Source organism: Oculina patagonica, chromosome 3, assembly GCF_052425735.1.
Source record: "Oculina patagonica isolate OP01 chromosome 3, crgOcupat, whole genome shotgun sequence".
Lineage (NCBI taxonomy): Eukaryota > Metazoa > Cnidaria > Anthozoa > Scleractinia > Oculinidae > Oculina > Oculina patagonica.
In genome coordinates this window covers 22,818,776-22,846,449 of record NC_135760.1, presented here as the reverse complement: position 1 = coordinate 22,846,449, position 27,674 = coordinate 22,818,776, and the positions used below count along the sequence as shown (strand labels likewise).

The 27,674-nt window shown below is 37.8% G+C and overlaps 2 protein-coding genes across 6 annotated transcripts in view; one reads left to right on the top strand and one right to left on the bottom strand.

Moving 5' to 3' along the window:
* Positions 1-26,758, top strand: part of LOC144645265 (uncharacterized) — a 51,250-nt gene extending 24,492 nt beyond the window's left edge. Inside the window, exons 1-4 of one of the 4 annotated variants that reach the window (XM_078504766.1) lie at positions 18,867-21,844; positions 21,986-23,283; positions 23,530-24,273; positions 24,739-26,758. In XM_078504766.1, the coding sequence (XP_078360892.1) occupies positions 19,446-21,844; positions 21,986-23,283; positions 23,530-24,273; positions 24,739-25,214 (4,917 nt within the window). In that variant the 5' untranslated portion in view covers positions 18,867-19,445 and the 3' untranslated portion in view covers positions 25,215-26,758. Of the gene's footprint in view, positions 1-18,866; positions 23,284-23,529; positions 24,274-24,738 lie in introns of those variants that run through there. The other 3 variants (XM_078504765.1, XM_078504767.1, XM_078504763.1) reach the window with 3 other exon arrangements.
* On the bottom strand, positions 1,411-18,837 carry LOC144645350 (P2X purinoceptor 4-like). Of its 2 annotated transcripts, XM_078504899.1 has the most exons (13): positions 18,605-18,837; positions 16,738-16,909; positions 11,005-11,152; positions 10,262-10,379; positions 9,490-9,576; positions 8,966-9,104; positions 7,459-7,544; positions 6,787-6,831; positions 6,564-6,654; positions 6,056-6,121; positions 5,311-5,433; positions 3,582-3,651; positions 1,817-1,954 (listed from the first exon to the last, which is right to left on the bottom strand). In XM_078504899.1, the coding sequence occupies exons 1-12, from the start codon at positions 18,793-18,795 to the stop codon at positions 3,610-3,612; spliced, it is 1,308 nt and encodes a 435-aa protein (XP_078361025.1). In that variant the 5' UTR covers positions 18,796-18,837; the 3' UTR covers positions 1,817-1,954; positions 3,582-3,609. The 2 variants fall into 2 exon arrangements, with proteins under 2 accessions (XP_078361024.1, XP_078361025.1); XM_078504898.1 differs by lacking the exon at positions 3,582-3,651 and having other exon boundaries at positions 1,411-1,954; positions 18,605-18,836.
* Positions 26,759-27,674: the final 916 nt, after the last annotated feature.

Genomic DNA, 27,674 nt, shown 5'->3' with positions numbered 1-27,674 from the left:
TCATTTGCATTCGGTTTTTAGACCTCGCGCGCTTCGCTATTGGCGACTTTTGCTGATTATGTAGAAAATTTTAATATAATTAAGGTTTTTTTTGGTTCCCCCCAATTTTTTCGACAAGACAAACTATCGGAATGATACGAGACGAACGGGGTTCCACTATTACCCTTCTGTGAATAATGTATGACTAGATTACAACAAGTAATGACTTGAATCCTAATAAAATATTCATAAACTAATGGGTTCTAAACAGGTCACCACAAAGATACATTTATCGCGTACCCGCAGAGTCCAACTTTGGGACTGTTGTAAATAGCTAAGGGCTGGGGCTGGTTTGACCTGCGAGGTCTGAGTCGAGTCTCGTGATTGACACTTAAAAACGTGTGCAAGAAAGGAATCGAGGGAACGGAAAGGAGTCTAGTGCGGACATTGATCTATCTCTGTAGTGCGGAATATATCTATCGGAACACGGAATTATCTCTTAGAATAACATTGTCATATCTCGGAATCTATCAAAGGGTCAAAATAAAGAGTATGGATCGATACAACAGGGACAGAGTCTCCTGTAACCCACCCACTAAGGTATAAAAAAATTACACAAAACACATTGCGACAAAAGAACATTATTTATCAGAAGAAAAAGGTCCATCACCTCGTTCGCTCTTATATAATTTTTTGACAAATTTCTTGTAATGAAGAGGATTGGTTTCGGCTAAAGGATTTATGTGGTCCTCGTAACGTCAGATGTTTTTAATCTCACTTTTAAGGTCTTATTATTTCATTTATAATTTTAAAAATTTAAATGACATCATAAGAGTAAAAAAGTGAGAAGAGTTTTCATAAATCAAGAGTGGTTTCAATTTTCTGTTTCCAAGTTCAAATGACTTTTGAATGACGCAATCATTCGAAACTGTAATTTCTATTAAAAAGTAAATCAGTTCTTTTACACAAATCTGCAACGATCGCTTAACGCAGGTTTCCTTGATTCTGGGCCTTATCAGAAGTTTTGGAACACCCTTCCCTAGAGAAGTAAGTTTACTGAATGATGAATTTTTAGGGATAATAATTGAAGTATATTGATAGAAGTCATCTGAGTTTTCTTACTTTCGTTTTCGTTAGAGGCTACTGACGAATGAATACGTTTATATTCGAAACCTGCACAAAGAATCGATCTTTCTATCACTGCTTTATGATAACCTTTAAGAAAAATACATAGAAAATTAAAATAATTGATCTCAATCGTTGCTAGGTTTAACGAATAAATTTCGTTTAAAAAATATATCCGTTAACTCGTTAACAAAAGCTGCTACATTTTTATGACTTTGGTTACATTTTTGGTTACATGTTTCCATTTTTTACCTTGTATTTTACTCTGGAATTCAGTTTTTTACTGCAATGAGTTTTATTAAACATTACATTATCATTAAGAAGTGCAAAGTGAAACCCAGTTGGGGACCCACGGCTTCTTGGCACATTCATTGCAAACAACACAGTAAAAAAAAAAAAAAACAAACGAACGAAAAAAAACTTAATGTACCTTACAGCTCTAAAAACAGTACATACTACAGGCTAAATGTTAAGGGAGCCAAAAACACAAATACCTAATATATAATTATTATGCACGTTATAACAATTAGAATTATCATTATGATAATTAATTACTAAGAATAAATTAATTACTGAAATTTCTTTATGTGTAACTGTTCCGAGGTATTGGTGTCGTACTTAAAAGATCTAAAAGTGATTAATCGACCAGTAATCTTCATAAAAATGTCAAACTGGCCAGACTCCGAGTTGTAGAGGCGCACAGAACTCCAGTAATTTGGTTTCAATAAGGTACCTATTATCTCTGTGTATTGTCGGCTTCTGTGGATTCATCGTCATTTTGTATCGGTGAATACTTCTTTCTATCACGGTCCATGCTACCAGTACTATTGAGACCTTGGGATCTTGACTGCTGTTGTCAAAAACAAAAAGACGATAATAATAGTAATAATCAAGCAGAATACACACAACAAAATTTGAATGACGTTACAAGACTTCAACTGCAGCTGACAGCATAGTCAGGAATCAACTATCAGCAGTTATCCCCCGGCCAGTTAACTAATATTTTGTAATTGAAGTCTAAATCTGGGGAAGGGGTGCGGGAGGGGGTGGGGATAGGGGCCTCCCACATAAAAGAGACGGGGATGCTCGTCATCTCGCTTAGGAGTTTACATCAAGGATTTTGGTCTCACTTTAAGTGTTCAAGGCAGAACGCCATTATTTTTTGCCGTCAAGCCCTCGTTTAGGGTTGGACATGAAGAAATAAAAAACAGCGAAAAATGGTGTCATTAGCTTGAGCCACGCCCAAATTTGTCACATACAAATTTTTCGACGAGCATCCCCATCCCTATTATCCGAGAGTCCCCCCAGGGTCTAAATAGAGTAACGCCCTTTAAGCTCCTCTCCTCATTCCCTTCTTTGAGCCCCTATTACCCCACCTCTCTCTTTATAATACTTTCAAGAAGGCAAGCCAAGAAACTTAATGAACCCACAAACATTTATTATAACTTACTATATGTTTTTTCCTTTTGCGTTACTCTGTTGCAAAAGATAATTGCACTAGCTGACTTACGATAATTGATATAAGCTCCTTTCTGTAGTCCCCTTAGAGATTTAACAGAGCGCTTTTAATGTTATTATTTTTTTAAGAAGGCCACTCATTATCATTATCGTTATCATTATAGTTATTATTATTCACTCCCAAGAGTGTCAAACTTAAAAACTAGGGAAAAACTCATTTTACAATATCCTGAAATTTAACAAAAAATACTACTCGATAACTTTTGTTTACCAAATCGCAAATCTGGGTTTCAATCACAGACTTTAAAGTTGAAACCACTTTGTAAAGCGTAATAAACAGTACCACTTGAATGCATTGCTCAGCATAGCTTTCATTAAGAGCCACCTTGTACAGCAAAAATAGCTTTGTAACGCACACTAGGGTTTCATTCACAGACTTAAGGAGTGAAAGGTTTAGCTCGTTAATAGTTATATCCATTCCCACAAGCAATCCATCACTCCCAGATGGCCCAAGCTAGACTAAGTTATGAAGAAAACTTAGCCTAGAGGCAGAAAAGAGCAGAAGCTCAAAAAAAGGCATCATAAGAGGAACTCTGTTGGTCACTTAAATCAAGAGAGGAATAAATAAGATAATAAAATAAAAATTAAATTAAAAAAAGAGAGGAAAAAAACTATACATACCCAGCCACAACATAATTTGCATAATGAGTACTCCCATAAAGGATACAATGCATTGGAAATTATAAACTGTAAAATATCTTGAATTGTATGCTTAAGTAAGGGCTGGGCGTTTGTGTGTGGTGACAACAGTGAGAATATTTTAGGCGAGAGTTTGAGAAACTCCGAACATATCTAGACGATAGAAAATCCAAAAAATAATAAGTTTGATTGTAGAATCACATTTGGTAAATAAATCAGCAGGAAGCCAGGATGGCTAATGTACTGAAATGCATGTTTGGTTTCTCTTGAAGAAATTATGTACAGCAAAGACTTAAAATCACTGCATTTGTGGTAAATACCTTATAGGTATTTAAGGCTTGTTCCTTGTTAGTTGACGTTACCAGTATCATCTGTGCTGTACTCTATAAGCTGCCAATCATGCCCATGGAAACATAATGAAAAAATTATTTTTGTTGGTAAAAAATAAACTGGCGTTAACCATGGTAGATCATCTCAGAGAGAAAGGGATAAACATTTAGCTTGTGGCAGAAGTGTAGAATTTGAGGACTTTACATATCACTCGAAATAAATCCCCCCCCCCCCCCACCCTCCAACAAAGAATACCCACAAAATCATCTCATGTTGTATAATTTGTCTTCACAGACTTATATTTAGGCAGTTTTAACATCATGAAGGTTTTCAGAGGCTAAATCGCTCCACTAGTATAAGCCTGACTAATAAGGCAAAATTCCTTTTAATAGTAAGCCACTCTGGAAATATGCCCAATGGAAAATAATTCCAAGTCAATAACCTTTTTGAGCAAAAATAAAGCCAGAACTTATTATCACAATTCCATGTGCACACTATTAGCTAAGTTGGTGGTTTTCTTTAGTTTCCAATTTAGTTATTAGTTTATCTATTTTTTTATTTTCCCCCCCCCCCAACCGAATCCAAAAATACGACTGTTTTCATCTATCAATAACCTGTTTGATAATGCATGGAGAGTGCAAGCAGAAATTGGATATTGATCACTCTTGGGAATGAATAGATGGGACTGAGTTGTAATCTCTTTTTTGTTCAGATACCACACAGGAACTGACTCGACGGACTCAAAAGACGACTGGGGACGAGTCAGACACAGGAATGAAATGTTTTTTGATTCATGCCCCACTTCCCACTGAGAGTTTGATATTTCCATCACTTTCCTATTGTTCTCTCTCCATAATGACATTATGCAAATCTGCCCAATGTAATGTAAACATCTATAATCTGTGCGCTTTTCAAGGGCAAATCCGTCGATCCGTGAGTCTATTCACCCCCCCCCTCTCCCAAAATCCAATAAGAGAAACTGAATGTTTCTCCAGACAGCTATGTCATCAGTGTGAAATTTTCCAAGTCAATTCCCAGACATGTTTTGAAGGTTGGAAGGAATTGGGCAAAGAAATGGAGACTGGGAGCACGGGAAAAAAGTGGCAGTAGGTGGTAGAAAAGAGAGCAGAAGTGGGATTCCCAAGTTGGCAAGAACGGGCAAAAATTGAAAATATCGCAACATTATGAAGATGAATTTTTCAACAATGACATGAGCATGGGACAAGATGGTAAATTTTAAGCTCACCGAGCTTAAAATTTACCATCTTTATTATTTACAACACACTTGATGATTTCGACATTGCTGATCCTAGGAGTATGCAGTACGCGTGTCACATATCAACCCAGTAAATGGCCCAGCTCACCACGAGTCTCTCGTAGCTCAGTTGGCTAGAGCGCCCAACCGGTATCTGGGAGGCCATGGGTTTGATTCCCGTCGGGGACTCAGAATTTTTCTTTGTCCCATGCTTGTGTCATTGTTGAAAAATTCATCTTCATTCTTTATCACCGAGCTTAAAATTTACCATCTTTATTATTTACATCACAACATTTCATTATGTTTTGCAAAAAAAATGGGACAAGGAGGAGGTAACCAGTGTGGAAAGGGGCGGGAAGCAGGAGGAAAGTTATGGGAAGTGGGAGGTTCAAACCCCCTGTCCCCCACCCCCCAAAAAAGACAGGCAGCTATTTACTCTGCATTCTGAGCATTTTTCAAATTACCCGATTGCCTTCAGATCCATCGTCATCATCTGAATCATCGTCAACAAGTAGATACTTTTTCTCTCTGTAGAAATACTTCTTCTGAAGGACGTACAACACTACAATGTCACACAGAACTGTAGCCTGCAACAAAACAACATTAAAAATTCAAAAGATAATAAACATTCTCTCCTAACAGGTCAATAGTCAAAGTGCCATAAAATAAGTTCAAAGTTCCAAACATTTCGGGCTTAGCTCTCCATCAATGGAAATGTTGTAGTCTGATTTCAGTTTAAAAGATGGTGTCGTGAAGCCAGATTTGAGTTCAAAGGTGCGCACACGAGAAGAGCATGTGACAACCTAGAGGTTGTTGAATTCTTAATTCAAACTGGGCGGCTGACTCAGGTGCCCAGTTTAAAAGTACTTATTTTTTAAGGCACATTTTGTTTCCTGTACCACGCAGCTGACAGAATTGTTTTCCATTTATCACTGAACAAAAGAACATGCCTGTTGTACAATGTATGGTGAGGTGCAAAAAAAAATGTTGTGGGTTACTATAACTTTCTGGATAAAAACTGGAGTTAAAAAACTGTTGAACTTTGAAAAAAATGATTTTAAAATTGGAAGCAAACTTTTTAAATTAACAAGGTAACAACATTTTTTTTAATTAGAGAAATGGCTAGTTGAGCAAGGTTTGATTTTGTATCTTAATGTTTATAATTTTGCAACACTGCAAAAGGTGATGCATTAAATTATGAGTACTTACAATGCTAAGCAGGGCAAGGCCTGAGCCCAGATTAAGAAACAGTGGAATCGCACTAAACTTGCCTCCCTAAGTAAAAGAAACATTCAAAAATAGGGTAATTAACACAAATATATAACTCAAACATGGGAATTCCCAGATCAGAGAAAGGCGAGGGCTTCATTTTTCAGTCAATCATCAAAAAGTAAAACAGTGCCTTAAAATTAGGGACAAATACAGAATTTGAAGTTTGTCTTTTTCAGTTTTTCTAAACCAAACAAAAAAAAGAGACTCTAGTGATCTCCACCAGCCTCTTTCAAAAAAAAACTAAACTTGAGCTTACATGTACAACTAGCATACAGCTCTACATTGCTGCATTAATTAGCAAAATCAATAACTTTTAATTCACAATCAAGTTGTCTTCACCTTAAATTCAAAATTATAACACTAAACAATTATTCAAAAGAAAAAGACTATGATCTACTTTTAATTATTAAAATATAATTTCAATAAAGTAATAAATGTGATTAACCTCTCCATAAACCATGACCATAAAGCGTATGCCATAGGCCTTAATCAGACTTCTGTGAAGAACGTTGTCTTGAACAAAGTAATTAGAATATCTGAAACCAAGTTGAAACAAAAAGCTAGGTTGAATTCAACTAGCGATCAAGGATCATGCATAAATTAGTAACATGTAGAAGACAAAAAATATACTACATGTATCAATACCAACAAATAAAAATTATACATGCCTGAAATTATAGCCTGGAGCAATCGGTGATTTGGAATCATCCAGTCTAAACAGAAAAAAAAAACAAGCACTTCAATCACTCATTATGAATCATTGATCGCACTGTTATTGCTGCTAATATTTACAAGGGTTTTCAGCGTGTCACAGAAGAATAAGGTTAATGTAAGAGTACTGTGTCAAAGAAAGGGCATTAAGATTTGTCAATTAAAAAAAAAAAAACTAATAAAACTTACTTTATGCTAACTACAATCCTAGACAAAAGTCTTGGGACACTTCATCTTTTTGATAAAAGGTGGGTATTGTCTTCACTTCCTCTTTCCCACCCCCAATGCAATGTTGACTACAACCCATCCAACAATATTTCAACATTGTTTTCTTTAGGGGGGAGGGGGGCTCGGAAAACAACTCAAAAGGATTTGTCACTCAGTACTATTCTGTTAAGTGTCCCAAGAACTTTTTTCCAGGATTGTAGCTTTGTAGTAGCAAGCAAATCTTTTTCAAACAATTTTTTTAACACAAGATATTTGCAAGCTTTTAAAGGTAAGGGATCCAAACTAACAAACAACAGTTATCAATAAGATACAGACTTAAATAAAAGCATTTATAAAAATCCCCCCTAATTTAAAATTCCCAAAAAAAAACAAAACCACCAAACGTTCATATGTTGTTTGACCTTCTGAATGAATACTTAGGTTCACAAAAATATGCCAGTGGGTCAAAGTTACAATTCCATGTGATGACTATGGCCATGACCCCACCCTAGAATAAAGAAAATAAAAAAGGATGATGTAATAAAATTTTGGTTTGTATCTGATCTAAAAATGTTGGCAAAAACGTATAAAACTGAATTTTCGGTAACTCTCTGCTACCTTCATCAGAGTTAAAATTGGTTCAGTTTTTGCATAATAAGTTTTTCATACGCGGCCGGTCTCTAGGGATGTTCCCAATGTTAAATAAACTTGTGGGAAATGCACATGCTCATTCACACAGTTAATGTCCTAGATAAAATGCAGCGCTTCTAGGAATAGACGTTGTTGCCTATTGATGACAAATCTTTCTAAAATTTCTACATAATCCGGATGAATGTCATGGTCTGTTGTTTCCGCGTGAAATCTTATTGCGCTTTCGTTATCAGATCTTTTGCCTGGCTTGTGCTCTGCGCCGTGCAAATTCCATGATCTTTTGTTCTCTCCCACATAGGCAAAATCACATGTAAGGATGATGTGTTTGAGTGTGGGAGGAAATAGAAACCAAACGCTCTGGGTGACACATACCATGGTACAGGTACATATAGATTAGATTACATTTTACAAATCGACCAAATTCCCCCATGGTATACATACACTCTTATAGGCCACAGAAATGACATCATAAAAATAAAAATGTTCAAAAACTCAAGTGGAACGACAAGCCATTAGGTGAATGGTTTCACTTCTATCAATGTTACAGACATTTTATGGCATTATTTTCTATGATCTAGAAGTCAAAGTGTAAAATTTACCAGCAAATTAGGTGCTTAATCAGTGCAAAGTCATTGGTGTGTGTGACAGTTCCCCAGGGGGGTACTCCGACTTGTTAATGACGGGATGATCGAATGAAGGCAAAACTCAGGACCCCAGAAAATCCCTAAGTCTTCCGACATTACCCAAAAAAATCCCTGGACCAAAAATAACCCCTAAAAAAATCCCTTGTCAAATTACCCCTAAATTGCCAGGAGGGGCAATAACGCTCGCGTTTGATTATTCATCATACCATAAATACGCCAACGCACTTTAGTTTGTTTTTTATACCCTAAAAGGTCCCCTATTTGAATCAAGTCACCCAAAAAAATACTTGCCAAATCTTCTTACCCAAAAAAATCCCAGAATCGAAAATTTCAAACCCCAAAAAATCCTTCGATCATCCCCGTCATTTACAAGCCGGAGTACCCCCCTGGGGACAGTTCATAAGATCACATTTTTCACTTGAAGTCGACAAATGTGTGGAAATTTCTTCTAAAATGTTCCATTCCAGCTGCCTTTTTACAAAGTATCTCAAGTTTTCCGAATGGTTGATAATCTGGGATGGTCTATAATCTCATTAACCATAACCTTCAACCAATGATTGCGCTAGAACTTTCTCAGTTATGATAGAAAGGGAAATACCCCTCAGTGAATCCCTCTAAATAGAAACCAACATACCTGATATGCTATATCATTAAAGTCAACTTTTGCCAGTTCTACAATTTTTCCAAGATTGAATATAGGGCACAGAGGATCAGTGTCAGGGTCGTAACTACAGGTCTTTAAGTAGGTTGCATTTTCTGTAATGATGTTTCTCCTACATCAAAATGGATTAATTGACAAATAAAAAATATTTAATGCTTTGATATTGCCTAAACACTAAACTCTGAAAGTTTTTTGCATTAGTCCTTTAACAACAACTTACGACCCATTTACTTTCAAACAATAAGGTGATGTATAGAGTATAATACATGGTGTGTGGAGATATGAAATTTATCTTTGAAGCTTACTCGTGAGATATAGATTGAACACAAGAAGATAAATTTCATATCTCCAAGAAACCACATATTTTTTTATAACAACCACAGGGAGCCCAGGCTCATGCTTTGACAACTCGTTCAAAAAACCTTCCATGGTAGGGTATTGATATTTTTTGAAACAACACAACATTCTGAGCTTATGAGATGATTACTAATACTTACAGTGATTCACCAAACTTGGGAAACTGTACATTGTTTTTAATGAGCAGTGTGAAATCCTTTGCAGTATCAAGCAGTGGAACATTTTTCCTATAAAAGGAAAAAAGAAGTGTTGAAAAAGTAATCTTTAAAAGCAGTACACAAGGTGGTTACAGAAAATTCAGAAAGGGGGTGGGGAGTGAAAACATTTGGCAAGACAGCAACCTTGTCCCACACCCATAACACAACCCTGGTTGCATAATACCTCTTAAAAACAGTTGGTTATTAGTTTTTAAACAGGGCCAAGGAAAAGAGGGAGACTGCAGCCCCCTTGGCCCCCCGCTTAATCTGCTCATGCTACAGAATGTTCCTATAAAGAGCAGATATTGCAGGGAGTCCTGAGGAAAGTGATTGATGTAGGCACAAAACTTTCTGTGGTAGAAAATTGTCAAATGAAGTATTACTTTCAGTAACTTTGGGGAATATTACATTTTCAATGGTGTTTTTTGTAAGGCGGGAGTTGGGATGGTAGCCACATTCTAATATGTCTAATGGGTCCAACGCACCAGTAAACAGTTAGCAAAAACACTTTCCCCCAAGTCTCATTTTGTATACTACCTCCCCCATGGAAGGGATTTTTCCTAAGACCCTCCCAGCCCTCTGGTAAATTCCAATTAGGCTTTGTACATTTCCTTAAAGTTTTTGGCCTTTGTGACCCCACCCACCCACAGGAATTTCTTAGCCCTTCTGTTGGCAGGAGATGGACATTTTTTCTGGAACCACACATTTTACACACTTCAAATTGTAGCCTGGCATGGGAAGTTCATCTATCTCCACTGGGCACCAAGAGTAGATTTCACAAACATCATCGTATGGTTCTCTATCAGCTTTCACACATTTTCCAGTCTTAAGCCCTGAGAAGTAAAGGAAACTATTAATAAGTTATAAATGTTGTGGTTTAATTTTATCTTTAGTTTAAAATTTTTCAAACCAGTTTGATTTTTGTTGCCCTTTGTTTCATATTATGGTACGGTAATGAATATGAGACAATGAAAAATAAAAACCAAACTGGTTTGAAAAATTTTAAACCAAAGACAAAATTAAACCACAACAAAAACAACAAAATCTCAAATAATTTTTTAAAACAGATGGCAAACCAACAACTTCATAACTTCACTGACCATATCTAGTTTTGATAATTAACGGTATTAAAAAAAGTAGATTATTTTATGAAAGTGCGTAGATTATGTTAGAAATTATTAAACTGTTGTCAGCAAAACCAAATGGTAATAGATAATTATTCCTTGTTTAAGAACATTGCCCACGTTTGGGTCCCTTTTCAAAAACAAGACCAAAGCAAATGGTCTATGAAACGGCCCAAAAAAAAAAAAAAAATTTCAACAGACATCTGGAGTCAATAATAATGAAAGTTCTAGTATATTTTTTATTATAAAATGTTATTTAGAAATACGATTTGGGATCTTCTTCAATTCTCTACTTTGGCATTCTTGGAAGCATTAATGCCCCTGTGTAACTTACCATGGCCAGTTTTGACAGGTTCTAATCGTTTACAATCGCTGTCCTTTTTGCACTTTACATCTGGAAAGTTGGGGTCCTCAGGACATGTGGATTGGGTTTGGTTAGGTGAGATTATCATGTTTGTCATAATAAACACAGCATTATCTTCCTGTAAAATAATAAAATAAGTATATATAGCCCATCAGTCTATAGTTGAAAGAACAAGGGATCTGTACAGTACTTGTGTGGGAGGCGCACTGAGCTAATGGTTAGCGCACTGGACTCTGGATTGAGCAGTCTGGGTTCGAGCCCTGGCAGGGGTTGCTGTGTTGTGTTCTTGGGCAAGACATTTTACTTCCATAGTACCTCTATCCACCCATTCCGCAAGCGATAATTGGATAGTAGCAAATTTACTGCTGGGGGATAACACCCAGGGGGTAGAAATACTCCTAGTTGCTACATGCTACCGAAACAGAGGTAAGCCCCAGCCTCATCGGCCATTAGGCTCGTATGCAGACTTGACCTTAACAGTACTTTGACGGGTTATGGCAATTTGTCTTGTTTTCACGTAGTGATGTCATCTCAGTGAACCTCTTAACTAATCAAAATCCAGTATTTGGGCCAAGGAGTACTAAGGTGGGAAACAACCCAAACTCAGTGAAGGCATGAAAATTGGGGACAAGGCATTTCGTTGACGCTTGACGGACTGCGAAAATAAAATTAATAGTGACTGCTCGTAGTCTGTTTTTACAAGTGTGAATGGTGCTCCAATGGTATTGGTGTCTGGTTGTCACATGGGCTCACAAAAAGGCTCTAAATCAAGTCTTAATTTCTCATACCTGGCTGTAAACTTAAACATGTTAGAAATTTTATAATATAATTAACTTGTTGTTTAATATTCCAAGTCTTTTCAAACTTGCACAAGAATGGAGTTCACCAATTCAAGCTAACATTTGAAAAAAAAATTTGTTCAAGTGTTCTATTGAACAATCGACTCCATTTAAAGAATCATTGTTTGTAAGATTTCCACACTGTACACTATCATGGTTCAGGAAAATACCAAAAGTCAGTATCTCAAAAACTTTATTGTTGTCACACCTAATCTAATTCTTGTTTAAAATTTCCCACCCTATCAAACTTGCAGAAAGATGGAATCCTCTGTCAACAAAACATTGATTAACAATACTTAAAAGGATTTCGATGCTGTGCAAAACATCATAGTTCTGGAAAGTGCTAGAAGTAATGTATTAAATTGTCAGTCTAACAGTTTTCTACCAACAAACACGTAAACTTCACAGCATATTTCTTGTAAATTCTGAAAAGTGCCACAAATTATTCCGGTTTTCACAAACATTTGAACTCCGAATTTCAAATCTTGACCAATGATTTACACTTTTTTCTGCCGTCGATCATCTTAGCGGACCACTTGGGAAACAGGAGTTCACTTCAACCGGGACAAAAGGTCACATCTGTTGGTTATAAATTGATCAATTTTGATCCATTTTTGTTTGTTTCCGTTTTTCAAGGTTTGTTAGTTGTTGATGGTAGTGAAAACAGAACTGTAGAGTTCATGTTTGTCAAAACCACAATTATAATGTTTCAACGCATTTCAATTTTCATTGTATTTTGACAAGTTTCTTCCATACGCTGATCAACTTCTTGACACTTTCAAAGGTCTTAGTGCCATACATGCCTGCATTACTCATTTGTGTTGCTGTCTGAAGAAGCAAGTCCTCAGTTAATTTAGGATAAGTTGTATAAATTCTTGGTTCTTGAACCGATTTAATCGTTCTGTTGAACTGTTTCGTTTCCCAATTCAGCTCCATCTTGAGTTTAGCCCACACCTGAGCAGCTAAGCTTCGCTCTTGTTCATTGTCCAAAGCATCAACATCTTCCTCGATGTATTTCACTTGGTAAAACTCTTTATCGTCATAAGAATTTGGCAAAACCTTTCGGTAAATAAGAGATTGTATTTGCCAGCACAACTCGCTCAAAAGATTCATTCCTTCAGAAACCTCTCTCTCATAACATGTCTGATCTAAATCCTCGATTTTCCTTTCAAAAATCGCTTGTTCTGACTGAAAACGTTTCAACGATCGATTCATATCGTTCACTTCACACGTCAACACGTTTACTTTTTCTTCCAGTGCCAAGTGGTTTCCCTTCAAATTTCCATTTGCTTTTCTCAGTTCGGCGACTTGAGACGTCACAACGGCTACTTCATCTTCTACATGACTTATCTCTCTTCTAAAGTCTTCCCATAAAGGCGTTTTTCCTTCAGATGCCGTTGCTTCGATTATGGCCGCCATATTGTCTTGCAACACTCGGAATACCCTGGGGACGAGTCAGTTGTAATCCCAGAATCCTTCTCGATCTTTCTTTGCAAATGGTCTCAGTGGGTGGGGTGGGGTTGTGGATAATTGTGGTTTAAATTTATCGTTGGTTTACATTTTAAATTTTTTCAAACTAGTTTACTTTCATTGTGTCATATTCATTGCCAAAATCTGAAACATGCAGGTAAAAAAATCAAATGAGAGAACATCACCATTTTGTAGATGATCTCCAACCCAGGGGAGGGGGGGGTAGGCCTAGACAGATTGTGCTCGCAAAATCATGAAAAGTTGCTCTTTTTAAAGCCAAAAAGTTGCTAAAATGTTGCCCAAAAACCCAAAACGTTGCTCAAAAGTTGCCGAGCACAATCTGTCTGGGCCTAGGGGGGGGGGGGGGTACTCTGGATTCAAGTAATGGGAAAGATCAAAGGATTTTGGGGGATATTTTGGAATTTTTTGATACCAGGATTTTTTTTTTAGGTAGGAAAATTTGGCAAGTATTTTTGGGGGTGGCTTGATTTAAGGACGTTCGCGCGAAAATCTTCCAACATTGCAATTTTTCTTAAAATTTCACCAGAGCTAGTTTATTAGTTACTTTTATCAGAAATGTAAAAAAAAGTGGGGGTCACCGACTTCGTTTCCGAAATATGATAACCGAAAGAGGGCGCGTATTTGGATAAATTTCACTTCGTCACTCGATATGGCCTCAGCGGCTTCGGGCGACAATATATTTTAAATTAATTGATGTAGGCTAACTTTCTTTGTCTGAATTTATTTTAGTGGGTCTATTGTACAAATATATTTTGGTTTTAAAGTCCCTTAAGGAAAATCTTGCCTTAAAGAATTGGATTTGCGAACACTCGAGACTGGAAAATGTGACTAATTTGGTCGCGCGCGAGGGGAGAAAATGAAAAAATAACAAAGTTCCAACATTGGAAATTTGCTCATTTTTTGTCAATCAGTAGAGATTTATCGGTAAAGGTGGTATATCCCGAAAAAAGTGGGGGTCACAGACCGTTTAAGAGAGGAAACTGCAAGCGAAGTTAACGCAACGGCTACCAACCCTATACGTGTTTGGAAAGTTTTCTCAGCGCGCGCGCTTGTGCATGACGTGGCGTGACGTTGCGACATGAATTACGTGTGCAGTAGGGATGCGCATAAACAGTTAGCGCGAAGGTCCTTAAGTAGGGATTTGATGGAGTATTGAAAAAAAAAATCTAAGGATTTTTGGTAGTACCTTGGCTCTAAAGTTCTGCAAATAAATTACAAACAAATGTGTTTCTGTTGTTGTTTTTTTCTGTTATATCATTCCCACTTTCCAAAAATTTTAGGGTCAGAAATTTGGCATGGGATTTTTTTGGGATTAATTTTAAGTCCTCCTACCCTATCCCCCATCCAGGGGCAAGGTACTAAGAAGAAGAATTCTAAGTCCAGGGATTTCTTGGGGTTTTGTTGGAAGCCATAGGGATTTTTTTGGGCCTTGATTTTTGCCCCCATTTGATCATACCCCTCACTGGAAATCCCAAGTACTACCCCTGGGGATATCGAGTACATAGAACACAAAACAAAATAAAGGACTACTACTGAAAGAGAGAAATTGTATTTAAAGAGTTCTCTAGATTAAACAAACAGAAATCATTGTTTGGTTATCAAGACAAGCATTGAAAAAAGGGGTTTTGCACCAATTTACTATAATTTATATTAATTCATGGAATTAGTACAGTGTAACCTTGATACAACGAAGGGCCAAGGGACTGGCAAAATATGTTTGCTATAACAAGGTTTCATTATATCAGGGTTCTTTTCCATATAATTTATTTTGCTAATTACTAGGGTGAAGGACCAAGGACTACTATATACTATATAGTGGTTTGTTAAATAGAGGTTCCACGGTAGCTTATTCTTGGTGTTTGAAAACTGGGCTTTAGCTAGATGACTAGATACTAAGTATCTAGCAGGGCTAGTAATTTGAATGGTATACTTTTAGAAAAAGGACACCCTGCCCTCCTGGTTAGGGCCACCTGGATGACTGGCTGACTGTTGCAATGCAAAATTTTAATACTACTTCAACACCTGCTCCCGGGGGGGGGGGAGTACTCCATATAACGGCCTATACTGGGAGGCTCCGCCCGAAAGGGGTACCTTTTTCAGGCTTCAGGTATATAAAAGGGTAGCGATTTCACAAGTTTAGGTATACGAAAGGGTATGGAAATCCGTCATTTAGGTTTTTTAAAAGGCCTGTAATTAAAATATTTCGAACAGACCCACTTTATGGCTGTATTATTTTAATTTATTAAGCGCTTCATCAAAATGACAAGAAAATGTCCTGTTCTAAGGCTATGTCACGTATTTTAGGTATATGAAAGGGGTACCTTTTTTCAGTAAAAGGGTATACGAAAGGGGTACAATTTCTGTCAAAATGGTATATAAAAGGGTAAGGGGTAAGAGCTTGGGGCGGAGCCTCCCCGTATAAAACTTTTTTGAGTGCCCCCCCTCACAGACGTTTTGAGACCTCTGTCTCATCATCAGCGTAGATCTATACTTTTAAGAGAAGAAGAAAAGAAGAGACAGAAGTCTCAAAATGTCCGAGAAATTTCATATTTCAGTGTACTAACAAAAAGTTTTTGTTTAACTCTTCTTATTGAAACTTCTTTTAAAAGGCCAGTGACTGAAGCTTCCTTGGTCTACTAGGTTTAACTAGTTTAGATTTAGTACTGCTTCTGTTATCACACTAAGCAACCACAAGTATTGAGTACTACACAGGTTGGCTACAGACCATCTGTGTTCTAAATTTGAAAAATGTGAAACCGCGTACAACCTTAGGGACACTGAGAACAAACTCAATTTTCCATTGCCACACACAAACTATTAAAAAAATAGCTTAACATATAGTAGCATGGTCTATGGAACAGTCTACCTTCCAGTGCAATATAACCAGAGTCCCTTGGACAAATTAAAAGTTGTAAAAGGTAAAAAGGTAAAGTCTGTGTCCGAGCCAAGTGGCCCATACAGCCGGAGCTTATCCCGGCTTCCGTAGCATTAAACGACTAGGAGTATTGCTACTCCCCCCTGGATGGGATACTAGTCCATCGCAGGGTTACCCCCAGCAGTAAATTCAAGTATCTTGCCCAAGAACACAATGCAGCGCCCCGGCCAGGCCTCAAACCCGGGCCGTTCCACTCAGAGTCAAGCGCGCTTACCATTAGGCCACCGCACCTCCATTTAAAAGTTGTAGTATCTTAATAAAAAGCTTCTTTCCATGAATGCCATGCCTTAAAGTACTTATGATATAGCTTATAATTAGAATAAATTATAAGTATTTATGTAAGGATTATGTGAAGTATTTGTTTTGCTGATGGCATAATTAACTGTGTTGAAATAAAGATTAACTAATTAATTAAATACTAAAATGTTGTATTAATACCTCTGGAGGCACAACAAAATCAGACGAGTCCCAGACATGAACACCTCCATACAGTGGGAGTTCGTTGCTGCTGTTTGTTAAGTTTGTAAGTGATAGGCCCTTCACTTTTGTTGTTACAGAACTGTAGGGCTTCTGAAACTCCTGGTACCCCTTCTTGTAAACAATCACATATCTTAAAATTTAAAAAGAGTAATAAAATATTTATTCAATAAAATGCATATTTTTTTGGACAAAACTACTCTTCTTATTGAAAAACACAAATCAGGAAAAAACTGTGTAGCACATGTATGATATGACAAAAATTAAACAAAAACTTTTTGTTAATGCGCTGAAATACGAAATTTCTCGGATGCTTTGAGACTTCTGCCTCATCATCAGCGTTGATACTTTTAAAGAGAAGAAGAGAAGAAGAGACAGAAGTCTCAAAACGTCCGAGAAATTTCAGTAATTTCAGTGCACTAACAAAAAGTTTTTGTTTAACTCTTCTTATTGAAACTTCTTTTAAAAGGCCAGTGACTGAAGCTTCCTTGCTCTACATAAAATGTCACACTGTTCCCTTCATAAACTTGCCTCTCTTCCTTGAAGTCTCACTGCCTAGAATCTTAAGCTACAAAAAACTTTGTTTAAAGGCTTTTTGATAGATGTATTTTATCTTTTTTTGGGGGGGGGGGTATTCTGGGGGGAAACTAAAGGAATTTGCATTTCAAAGATGATTAGGCTTCTATCTGAGAAACTTTGCATTAGAAAAATTTTAGCTGCTTTACCCCTAATACAACAACTTAAAAAAAAAAATAAAAAAAAATTAAAAAACTGTGATCCTACAGTGTGGGCCCCAATTGTCTGTTTGGTGGGGAGGGAGGAAGTACTCCCTTTAGAGGGCTAAACAGGGAGGCTCCCTCGAAAGGGATGCCTTTTTTAGGCTGGAGTTATATAAAGGGTAGGGATTTCACAGGTTGAAGTTTGGAAAGTGTAGTTAGTGTCCTTTGATATTAAAATGGCCTTTAAAAATATCCAAAAGTATAATTTATGCTCCTTATCATGCTGAAAAAAATTGCTGGCTCACCCCCTCCCCCCAAAAAATTGTAGAAAAAAAGGCCACTTCAGGTCTTTTCTATAGGAAATAAAAGAAAATCAAATGAAATCAAGCCTACAGTGTTGTTACTAACAATAGTACTTACAACAGCTGCAGCCAAATGGAAATTTGACAGATTATGCCCACAAAACAACAAAGGCACGAGAAATATAACATGCACGTCACTGTGCCGAACCATCAATTTTTATTTTATTTTTATTTTTATTTTTTATTATTATTTCTATTTATTTTTTTTTTCCTGCAAAATCAGACTATTATGCCAGAATTATTTCCGATGCTCCAACAATAGTATGTGTCCCAAATTATGCTAGCATAATGTGTCAACCCTGTGTAAACCCCATGTACATTCATTACACAACTTCATTTTTGAAAGAGCTTTAAAAACATTACCCAGCCCAATTTTCAAAGAAAAAAATGGTTGACCTGCCATTAAGCATTCCGACTTGGTGAGTTTAGGTTTGCCTGTCTTAGTTTTTTCAGTTGCGTAAAACTATTAAGGTAAAACGTACATGTAATAAGCTTGAGCTTTTAGCCAGTGCTTCTGGTCCCCTTCTGTAATCCTATTTTCTTGGAAACCAATCAAGCTTGCGATCTCCCTGCAATTCGGTCTACAGTCCTTTTAGGTCCACCCCTCTCCTATCGCCTTTATTGACTTTTAGTACATTTCGAGTTTATTTTGAATGAATAATAAAAAGCTAACACGTCTCCAACCCCGTAGACAAAACACCTTCTGTATTACGAAATACAAAGCGTGCAATCAGGCCAAAAACTTACCCTATAATGTAGACGATAATAACCAGTTGTATCAGCCGATTTATAAGTCCAACCTTCTTGCTTTTTATGTGCACGATTTTGGCTGTATCGTACTCAAAGAAGGCCGTAAGTACGACATCACAAATTTGGCTACAAGTGACCATTTTGGTAACGAGGGACACCGAGGAACTTATGCGGGGTATGTGCTTCATGTATGTCTACCTAATTATCCTATCACCCAGAACAAAATGGCGGCAAGTTGTATTGTCTTTCGCTGCACTTTTTCGGCAAAGCAAAGCTCCAATTAATGGCTAAAAGGACGTATCTGCAAAAGCATTTAGCATTTTTATGCAGCTAACCGTCAGTTAAATGCGTTGTTATCGAAAAGAGTAGGTTGAAATCGATATTATCTGAACGTTTCACCAGTTTTTGTCAGAGCACATGTTATGTAAGCACCGCCCCGAGATGTAAACAAGATTCTGGAACACCCAACAGCACTTGCAACTACTTCAAGTGAATAAGCTGATCTGCAGCTGCTTATCTTTTAACAAAGTGTCAATATACGTCGACAAAGAAACAAGATACTGACTGGTGTTTTTTGTGAAAGCAAAATAATTGTGTGCATGTGAATTGAATTTTCCTGACTTCTGGACATTTGATCCCTATACATTGTTTACAGCATGGGATTCTTCAATGTGTCTAAAAGCCTTCAAATGTACACTAGAATTGTCAGTTTCCATGGGAAGAATTCAGCCAAATAGAAACCAAATAACTTCTGAAGGTATGAACAAGACCCACAGATCTACTGAAGACCTTGTTGATGAAAACTGATCTAATGTTCATTTGAATTTCAACTACAACCATGTCATCAGAAGAACCAGATTCTAATGCTGAAGAACAATATCCGGCAAATCAAAGACAGTCTAGTTCTAATATGAACAATGGAACAGATTGTACACCTTCAAGTGTGGACACTTTTGGTGATCAAACATTTTCATTTGCAGCCATATTGAAAGAAACATTTTCCATAACAGAGGATGCATTGAGTAAACGGCAGTCCTCTTCAGGTGTGATTGTCGAAACTGAGGATACACATGCACATAGGGAAGATGATCAATCAGAAAAGCCGGCTTCCGCAGTGGATTCATTAAGTGAAAGACAATCGTCTAGTGTGAACACAAAACCGTATCCATGGACAGTTGATGCTTCTAGTAATCTAGAGCATTCATCAGCTTCTATTGCAGAGGATCAATCTAGTCAAAATCAAGGCGCTTTAGATAACGGTGAGAAAATGAGGGATTTCAGTATGGCTGGTCTAGAAGATCTAATGGTCTCATACACACGTCTGTCAGAGAATACACCTTCAATATTTAGAGATATTTCTTACATGACAGTGTTAGATTCTGAACAACCATCTTCTTGTAGTGTGGATGTAGAATGCTCTGCGATAGATGAAACAACATCCAAGGAAGTTTCAGGGATAAGTCAGAGTGCCTCTGGTGTTGACAGGAAAAACAAAACTTCCCATCAGTCGACTGAGCAACTCAAACAACCACCAAGAAAAAAGATAAAACTTAGTAAAAGTGTGAAAATACCAGTGAGGGATGTGCTTGCTGGAGTTCACACTCAACTGTGTAAAAGTGATTGTAGATCAAAGCACAATCCTCTTCTTCTGGCCATTTGTGCTCCAGATGATTACAAGCTGAAGAAAAATCTTGAAAATCATTTGAAGCTCGCCATGAAGGGTGCCTGGAGTTTAGATCCCAAATTAAATAATCGTATTCATCATTTGGTTCATTTGGCAGTGTTGTTTGGTAAATATGACTTACTGAAGTGTTTATTAAACGCGTGCCTTGATCGCTCAGACATGGATTTCACTCAGAATTTGCCGCTTCACACAGTTATGACATCCATGCATCAATATATGCCATCTTCCTCCCATCAGGAGAAAGTAATGACATTTCAGCGCATGTTGCAACTTTTTGCAAAGTACAACTGTGAAATTCTTTTGGCGAGGGACAAGGCTAATGAAGACACCATTCTCCATGTGTGTTCTCGGCAAATCAGAAGACTAACCAATCAGATTAAGGCTGTTAAATTTGTCTTTCTTGGTCGTGATGAGTCAATGCGCCAAGAATTGCTTAACCAGAGACAGTTGTTGGAAGGAATTTTCAAAGTGATGATCCACACATTTAAGCAGCTTTGTACTGATGGATATTTGCTTCACAGGCAAGTCATTGAATTGTTTGACTGTGTAAATAAAGCTGGAGAAACAATGACGCAGATACTTCATGAAGATGAATTGGCAAGGAGTAACAGAAGAGTTGTTGCCAGTCAGGTAACCGCAACAGTTCCAGAAGAACAAAGTACAGAATGTGCAAAGCAACAAAACTCAGTTGCTAAAGAGACGTGTGAAGATGCAATAACAGAAGAAGACACAACACAGTTAAATACTGTTACTAAGATGTCAGGTTCACGTCAAAGTGGCAATACAAATCTGTCAACTCAAGCAGCAAATCACTTCCCAACTGTAAGCTTGTCCACTAACTATCCGTCTTTCCATTCAACTGCCTCAATGAGGTCAACACAAACTGTGGTTTCAACTCATGCCAAAGCAGTAAATTCTACTGGAAGCATTGCCTTATCAACTAACTGTCAATCTGTCGTAGCACCCAATGGATGGCCAAAACAACCTGCTTCAACCACTGTATTATCTACCTCAGTGAGGATACCTCAGACTGTAGTGTCAAGTCAAACTGGAAATTTGACAGGGGCCATCACCGTACCAACTCACACTCCATCAGTGCAAGCACCCAATAGAATGCTAAAGCCACCCACATCAATCACTCCATCTCCTTCAGTGAGGATACCTCAAGTTTTAGTATCAACTCAAACTGAAAATACCACAACTAACTTTCCATCTGTCCTAGCACCAAATATATGTCAAAATCACATTGCATCCATTGCTGTCTTTGCCTCATTGTGGGCACCACCAACTGTTGTGTCAACTCAAGCAGGAAATTCCACAGGGACCATCACCTTACCAGCTGAATGTCCATCTGCCTTAGTACCAAATGGATGGCAAAAACAACCTGCATTGACCAATGTATCTGCCTCAAGCAGGATACCTCAAGCTGTAGTATCAACTCAAGTTGGAAATTCCACAGGGAGCATCACCTTACCAACCTACTCTCTATCAGTCCAAGCACCTAAAGGATGGCCAAATCACAATGCATCAACCACTGTCTCAACCTCATTGTGGTGGGTACCACAAACTGTAGTGTCAACTCAATCTGGAAATTCCACAGGGACCATTGCTTTACCAACTAAATGTCCATCTGTTCTAGCACCCAATGGATGGTCAAAACAATCCACAACAACCACTGTATCTGCTTCAGTGAGGATACCTCAAGCTGTAGTGTCAACTCAAGCAGGAAATTCCACAGGGACCATCACCTTACCAACTAACTGTCCATCTGCCTTAGTGCCGAATGGATGGCAAAAACAACCTGCACTAACCACTGTGTCTGCCTCAGCGAGGATACCTCAAGCTGCAACTCAAGTTGGAAATTCTACAGGGACCATTGCCTTACCATCTTACTCTCTATCAGTCAAAACACCCAAAGGTTGGCCAAATCACAATACATCAACCACTGTCTCTACCTCATTGTGGTGGGTACCACAAACTGTAGTGTCAACTCAATCTGGAAATTCCACAGGGACCATCACCTCTTCCACTAACTGTTCATCTGTCCAAGCACCCAGTGGAAGTCAAAATCACCATGCATCAACCACTGTCTCTGCATCATTGTGGGCACCACAATCTCTAGTATCAACTCAAGCAGGAAATTCCACAGGGACCATCACCCTACCAACCAACTGTCCATCTGTTCTTTCACCCAATGGATGTCAAAATCACAATGTATCGACCACTGTCTCTGCCACATTGTGGGCACCACAAACTGTAGTATCATCTCAAGCAGTAAATTCCACAGAAACCACCACCTCTTCCACTAACTCTCCAGCGGACCAAGCACCCAAAGGATGGCCAAATAAATCCACGTCAACCACTACAACTGCATCAATGAGTACACCTCAAGCTGTAGTATCTTCAACTGGAAATTCCACAGGGACCATCACCTTACCAACTGACTGTTCATCTACACCCTATGGATGTCAAAATCACAATGCATTAACCACTGTTTCCACCACATTGTGGGCACCACAAACTGTAGCGTCAACTCAAGTTGGAAATTCCACAGGGACCATCGCCTTAGCAACAAACTCTCTATCAGTCCAAGCACCCAAAGGATGGCCAAATCAATCCACATCAACCACTGAAACTGCCTCAATGAAGATACCTCAAGCTGTAGTATCAACTCCAACTGAAAATTCCACAGAGACCATCACCTTACCAACTAACTGTCCAACCACTGCATCTGCATCTGCTTCAGCGAGGATACCTCAAACTATAGCACCAACTCAAGTGACAAATTCCTGTGGAACCACAACCCTTCTGACTAATCATTCATCAGTCGAAGCATCCAATGGATGTACAAGTCAAACTTCATTAACGACTGTGTCTGTGTCAGCACCTTCTCAGAGCGTAGATACAAGAGCACCAGTTACAGAAACTTTGACACATGACAGTGATGTGCCAACAATGCAAGTGAATTCTGAGAGACGACAGTCAAGTACAGGTATCTTTTATTTTATTATTATTTTTTTATTTTTATTTTTTTTTTTTTTTCAAGTTTGTAAGGCATGTCACAAGCCGCGACTGATACAGGTCTAAGGGAGTGGTAAGTCATAATATCATCAGGGGTTGGTTTTATGGGAGGTGGTAAAGAAAACTCTCCCCCACAGAAAATACCTACCCTGCAGGCTAGGTAATGTTAATGAAAATGTCCCATTTTAAAATGAGCTCTTGATGCTTCATTTTTCAGGGAAACACACTTATCTGTGCAGCCCTGAGTGTAGTTTAACACATCACAAGTTGGTGCAACTTCTTTGTGCTACACCCGACCACCTGAGCAACGATTTAGCCACAGTGGAAATTGAGTCATGTGCAAAACTCAAGGACTACTTGAAGAAAAGCCATTGGGACATGTCCAGTGTTGTCCCTTCACCCATGCCGTCCTTGCGCCTGCCCATTGTACATCTTGCTTGCCTTCTAGGAAAGCACAAGGCGTTGTGGGTGCTTTCAGAATTGGGCTTTCATCCTCTTATTCACACTGCTAGAACCGAGGAAACGCCATTACACATGACCATGCAGTTGTTGCGTCACCAGAGCTCAAGTAGCAGTGTCTTTTTGTCTGAAGTTGTCGTGAGCATCTTGAAGACTCTGAATCGGCACAGCCATGCCATATCACTGTTCTCAGCCAAGGATAAGAATGGGAATTCAGTTCTTCATGCAATGGCTGAACTGATCTCGTCAAATGTCCCTGTATCAGCGGCTCTCCTCTATGTTCACTTGTTCAGAGTGTTTGTCCATTTTTTACTGAAGGGACAACAGAATATCCCTGAGTCAGAGTCACTTCAGATTCTGTCAAGCTGTTTGAAGGAGTGTAACAAATTTGGACTAGATGTTGAGTCAATACTGCAGAAAAGTATTTACGGTCAGTGGCTGTTGGAGTACCTCAGAGACCTCATGCAAAAAAGTGTGCTAGTAACATCAGTTGGAACCCAAGGTAAAACTGCACTTCCACAAGAGCATAGTACAAATGAAAGGTTGATGCATTTTACATTCAGAGTTCTGAATAGTGTATTTCAAAATTCCGGTTATAAGCCCTCCCTCTTATAAGCCCACCTGGTTATAGGCCCATCTACCTTAATTTATCCCGGGCTTACTTGTAACCAGATTTGTATGGTAAATCTTGTACGAAGTTATGACCTAAATGATTAGACAACTGGCCCTTGTTCTCTATAAGCAATAATCAATTTGGATGCACCTTGTTGACTACTCAGCACAGAAATTTCTGGCTCATATTCTAAAAGCAATAGAACAAGGAGATGCTTTTGTTTTCTTAAATGACTAAGATAAGTGGACAAGATGCTTTTGGCCAACTAGCTGGCATCAAGCCTTCTAGCCCATACAGTAACACACATGATGACATCATGATTTATGTTACTGTTTTTGTTATATTTTCTTTCAGAAGGCCAGCATGACACGTCTACTGTTCAAGAACAGGATGGTCCTGGAACAGGAATGGGTGTGCGCTTAATGGGCGAGGAGCCTGAGAGCCTTGTTGATTTCATTCTCTCGGCAGATTGTAAAATCAGTAGTGCATCCAAGGAAAGAATTGTGCAGTGTTACATTGCAGAATATCACAATAGGCTGCAATTGATCAGGGACAGGGTGGCATCTGTAAAACAGGAATTGGTCTTAGCAGGGACGTTACAAATGCACATTACTATTGCACGTGATAATTTGAACAAGATTCAATCAGAGCTCAAATTGAATGCGAAAAAAATGAAATTAAGGGGAGGTGAGATGAAGCAAAAGCAAAAGGAGCTGTTGGAGCAAACAAGAAAGAAGAAAGAACTTCTTCGCAAAAGACTTAAGCTCATAGACAGGCTACAATGCAAGTGCTTACAAGTTATCCATGCAAATGATTTTCCCTTAAATTAGGGTATATTTCCATCTGTTCTCTTTTTCTTTGGCAAGGGGTGGGAGATATATTATTTGCCCAAGTTATTTGGAAAGTGGATGGGTTTATTACATTAATTTGGCATATTTTACCATTTTTCTGGGTGCAATGAGCTTTGTATATTACTCTTATATTAGTATAATAATAATAATAATAATAATAATAATAATTAAATATTAATAAAACCTTTATTTAACCACAATCTGTTTTAAAGCAACACCAATTACAGAGGCAGATGCAAAAAATTCGGAGAGGGGGAAATTTTTTTATACACAATTATTTTCTCTTACTTAGTAAAGAGTACAACTCCCATGTCACAAAAATGCAGGGCAGATAAAGAGGGGGAAGGGCGGGCCAAGGGGGCTGTCCCCCTTTTCACAAATGCACCAGAATGCTGTAAGCAACATTTCCACGAACAACATTGCCACTGTTTTTTTGTCCCCCTCTTTCCAAATTTTCTGGATCTGCCCCTGTAATGGTTGTTGTAACAGGAACAATAAAATATTTGAGCTTCTTTGCTTTTAATGAGAGAACATTTTGATATACAATTAAGTATAAAAATAAGCGAAAATAAGCCACGACGTTTCAAACTCATCTTGAGTTCATTATCAAGTAGATATGAGTAAAATAACGGTCGAGTTAAGTTTAAATGCAAATAGAGGTGATAGAGTATATTATATTTAAACTTAACTCGACCGTTATTTTACTCATATCTACTTGATAATGAACTCAAGATGAGTTCGAAACGTCGTGGCTTATTTTCGCTTATTTTTATTTCTTTGCTTTTGGGGGTGGAAATACCCACTGAATAATTTCCGCATGCTCTCATTGGACAAAACAGATCACTCGGTACAAAATCAAACAGTGGGTTTCAGTGTTAAAAAAAATAAGTAAACCGATTCACTTACAGTTATTTTACCCACAAAATAATAATTTACCCCTCTATGGCTTGCTGGTGTATTGGAAGATAATGCCCTTGGCTAAAAATGTTGTCCTCAAAATTTCACAACAGTACTGTTCATTTTTGGCATTAGAGTGATTTTACTTCAACCGTGAAATAGTTACTACTCAAATAGATACTATTAGACACTTATTCCATTGTTTTCTTTTGTTTAGTTTTCACTATTTAGCACTAATTGTTAGATGTTGTTTCACGGGTTAAATAAAATCACTCTATCTTAGCTTTCAGCTTGTGGTATCGGTACTATCCTCCAACATAGTAGCTGTCTTAAGGGGTTTATTGAGTGTAGCCTACACTGCATGTGTTTCTTGCAAGCAATATTGCTACAAATTAACTTCTTTTGTTGGTTTTGATCTATTTAAAAAGGAATCAAGTTAATTAAACGGGGCAAGTCAAAAAGTTGTCCAAGGGAGGGGAGAGACAGGGGCTATGTCTTTTTCTGATGTACAAAATTGCTTTCATATTAAAGGAAGCCTCAAAACAATGGCTTTTTAACTTTTTAAAATAAAAATCTGAAAGTAACAAGAATGTTTACTGATGAGGAAAATTAAGATGAGTTACGATAGACAACCTACTTCCTTTTAACATTCGGATACAGACACCAGACATTATATAATCTGTATAAGGTGTATTTACATGTAATGTAAATATAGATGTATTTCATATCAATAGGGGTGTCAAATGGTAAATGCGAGACAGCAAGACTGATATCTTTTCTGCGAGCCCAAGACCTTTTTAGCCTTGTTAAAGAAATCAAGACTCTGAGAAGGCGTCAAAGAAAACTTTGAGACGATGAGACCCCTGAAATTTGGCTAAATTTTTGCGAGACATGCATTTTTGAAGGACCATTCACCACCCCTATCAATTAAAGCTGTCACGCACTTCACACATTGTTGCAAATATAAATTAATTTTTTAATGTTGCACATATATTTTGAAATAACCACAGGTAACCCAGCTTAACTGGCTTACAGCATAACCAAGTATGGGTAAATACCCAGTACACTGTAATAGCAATTTTGTGTATTATTTTTTCTTTAATTTAAAAAAAATTAATTGCCATAGCAACATTGTAGTGTTGCTCAATTTTCACTTTTTTTCTTAAAATTTAGGTCATAGCAAAACTAAAATGAAATGGACTTTTGACAGGCTGCTTTTTCCAGGGAAACTGTTGGGCACCATTGGCAAATCAGAAACCCTTAACAATTTCAAACCCGTAACCCCCACTCCTATCACCAAAAATGACAAAAACAACAATCAAACAATTTGGGCATCTACAAAATCACCAGTTTTTACCCCAATGTCCTGAATTCTTAATGTCGCCCAAAATATTTCCCTTTTAATATAGCATCTTCCTTTGAATTATTGCCATGACAATTATTTTATTTTTTGCACAAAATATGGGACAATTATTATTCAAAGGGAGGCAATTAACCGGGGGGAGATTATTTCACATCTCGCTCGCTGGAAGTAGCAGTCAG